The sequence below is a fragment of the Aplysia californica genome, unplaced genomic scaffold, assembly GCF_000002075.1.
Source record: "Aplysia californica isolate F4 #8 unplaced genomic scaffold, AplCal3.0 scaffold00082, whole genome shotgun sequence".
Taxonomy (NCBI): Eukaryota; Metazoa; Mollusca; class Gastropoda; order Aplysiida; family Aplysiidae; genus Aplysia; species Aplysia californica.
Genome location: NW_004797352.1, coordinates 825734 through 826896, shown reverse-complemented (window position 1 = coordinate 826896; position 1163 = coordinate 825734). Strand labels below are relative to the sequence as shown.

Below are 1163 nucleotides of genomic sequence, written 5' to 3'. Positions count from 1 at the left end.
TAGCAGCGTCTGAAATGTGGTGCTACCGTAGAATGGCCAGAGTAAGTTGAAAAGCGAAAAAGACGAACAGTGAGGTATGTCAAATTCTCCTCACAAGACAAACCCTGCTGGATAAAATAAAGTTTAGCAAAATACAATACTGTGGACACTTAGAACGACATGACACCACTGTGAAAGAGGTGGTTAAAGGAAGGATGTGGGGCAGAAGAGCAAAGGGAAGACAAAGAGTAACTTGGATGGACAGCGTAAAAGCATGGGCAGGCCTGGATAATATGTTCGAATGTGCAACGCAGCTCGCGATCGTGAAGGATGGAGGGTCAGTACACGCCAACCTCGGAGTCAGAGATCACACCCCTAGATCAGATGAAATTCCCAAAATAATGTTTATTTAGCCACCAACCTGTCGATGGAGTCCATGGACACATGAGACAATCGCCGGCCCCTGCTCTTGGCGCGGGCCAAGGACGCACTCTGTGCCCATCGGGAATCTCTCTCGCTTGTCACGTGACTGGAAAAAGGTGAGTGACCTCTATGGTAGGCAGACACCGATCGTATAGGAGCTGTCCTTGACCTTTCAAGCCCATCTTCGGAAGGAATGGCAAGAAAGTGTTTGTTGTTTTCCACTGTCAGACCATTAGCCCTTGCCACTACGTCTTCAAAGTCGTCTTTGGGTGTAGGGGTTTTACATTTCGAGCGTCCTTTCGTTGAAATATGAGAGACAAATGCTGTCACAGGTCGCTGTTGCGTTTTTCTTTCTGGGGCGTCGATGAAAGCCCCTGTCACGGAATTACTTCGTTGCCGTCCGCTGTCGGTGTCGTGTTGTGCAAAAGAGACGCTAGACTTGCTACGGAGTTGGTTAGCGTTGTTGTCTTCTTGTTGTACGGATATCCTAGGTAGTGCACTGCGAATAGCACGCCGTCCGGAGCTTTGGCTGCTGTTGAGATTGAGTCTGCGAGACGCAGCGGCGATTTTGATGGCACTAGACAGAGACATGTTGCCGTAGAGAGGCTTCATTTTGCCTTTTGCGTCCAGCTCGCGAAATTTGTTTATATCATCGGCCGGGAGATGGGACTTGATGCGGGATACTCTGTCTTTTAGCTTCCTGTAGCGAACCTGTGTGGGAAGATAGTGCAGGGAGGAAGACAGAAAGGGTGGAGAAATTA

At 49.0% G+C, this 1163-nt stretch overlaps 1 protein-coding gene across 2 annotated transcripts in view; it reads right to left on the bottom strand.

The window, feature by feature from the left end:
* Nucleotides 1-400: 400 nt before the first annotated feature.
* LOC101849039 overlaps nucleotides 401-1163 on the bottom strand; it is a gene marked incomplete at its 3' end in the record, with an annotated part of 16526 nt that continues 15763 nt past the window's right edge. For both annotated transcript variants that reach the window (XM_005094455.3, XM_005094456.3), the window contains 1 exon segment: nucleotides 401-1113. In XM_005094455.3, the coding sequence (XP_005094512.2) occupies nucleotides 401-1113 (713 nt within the window).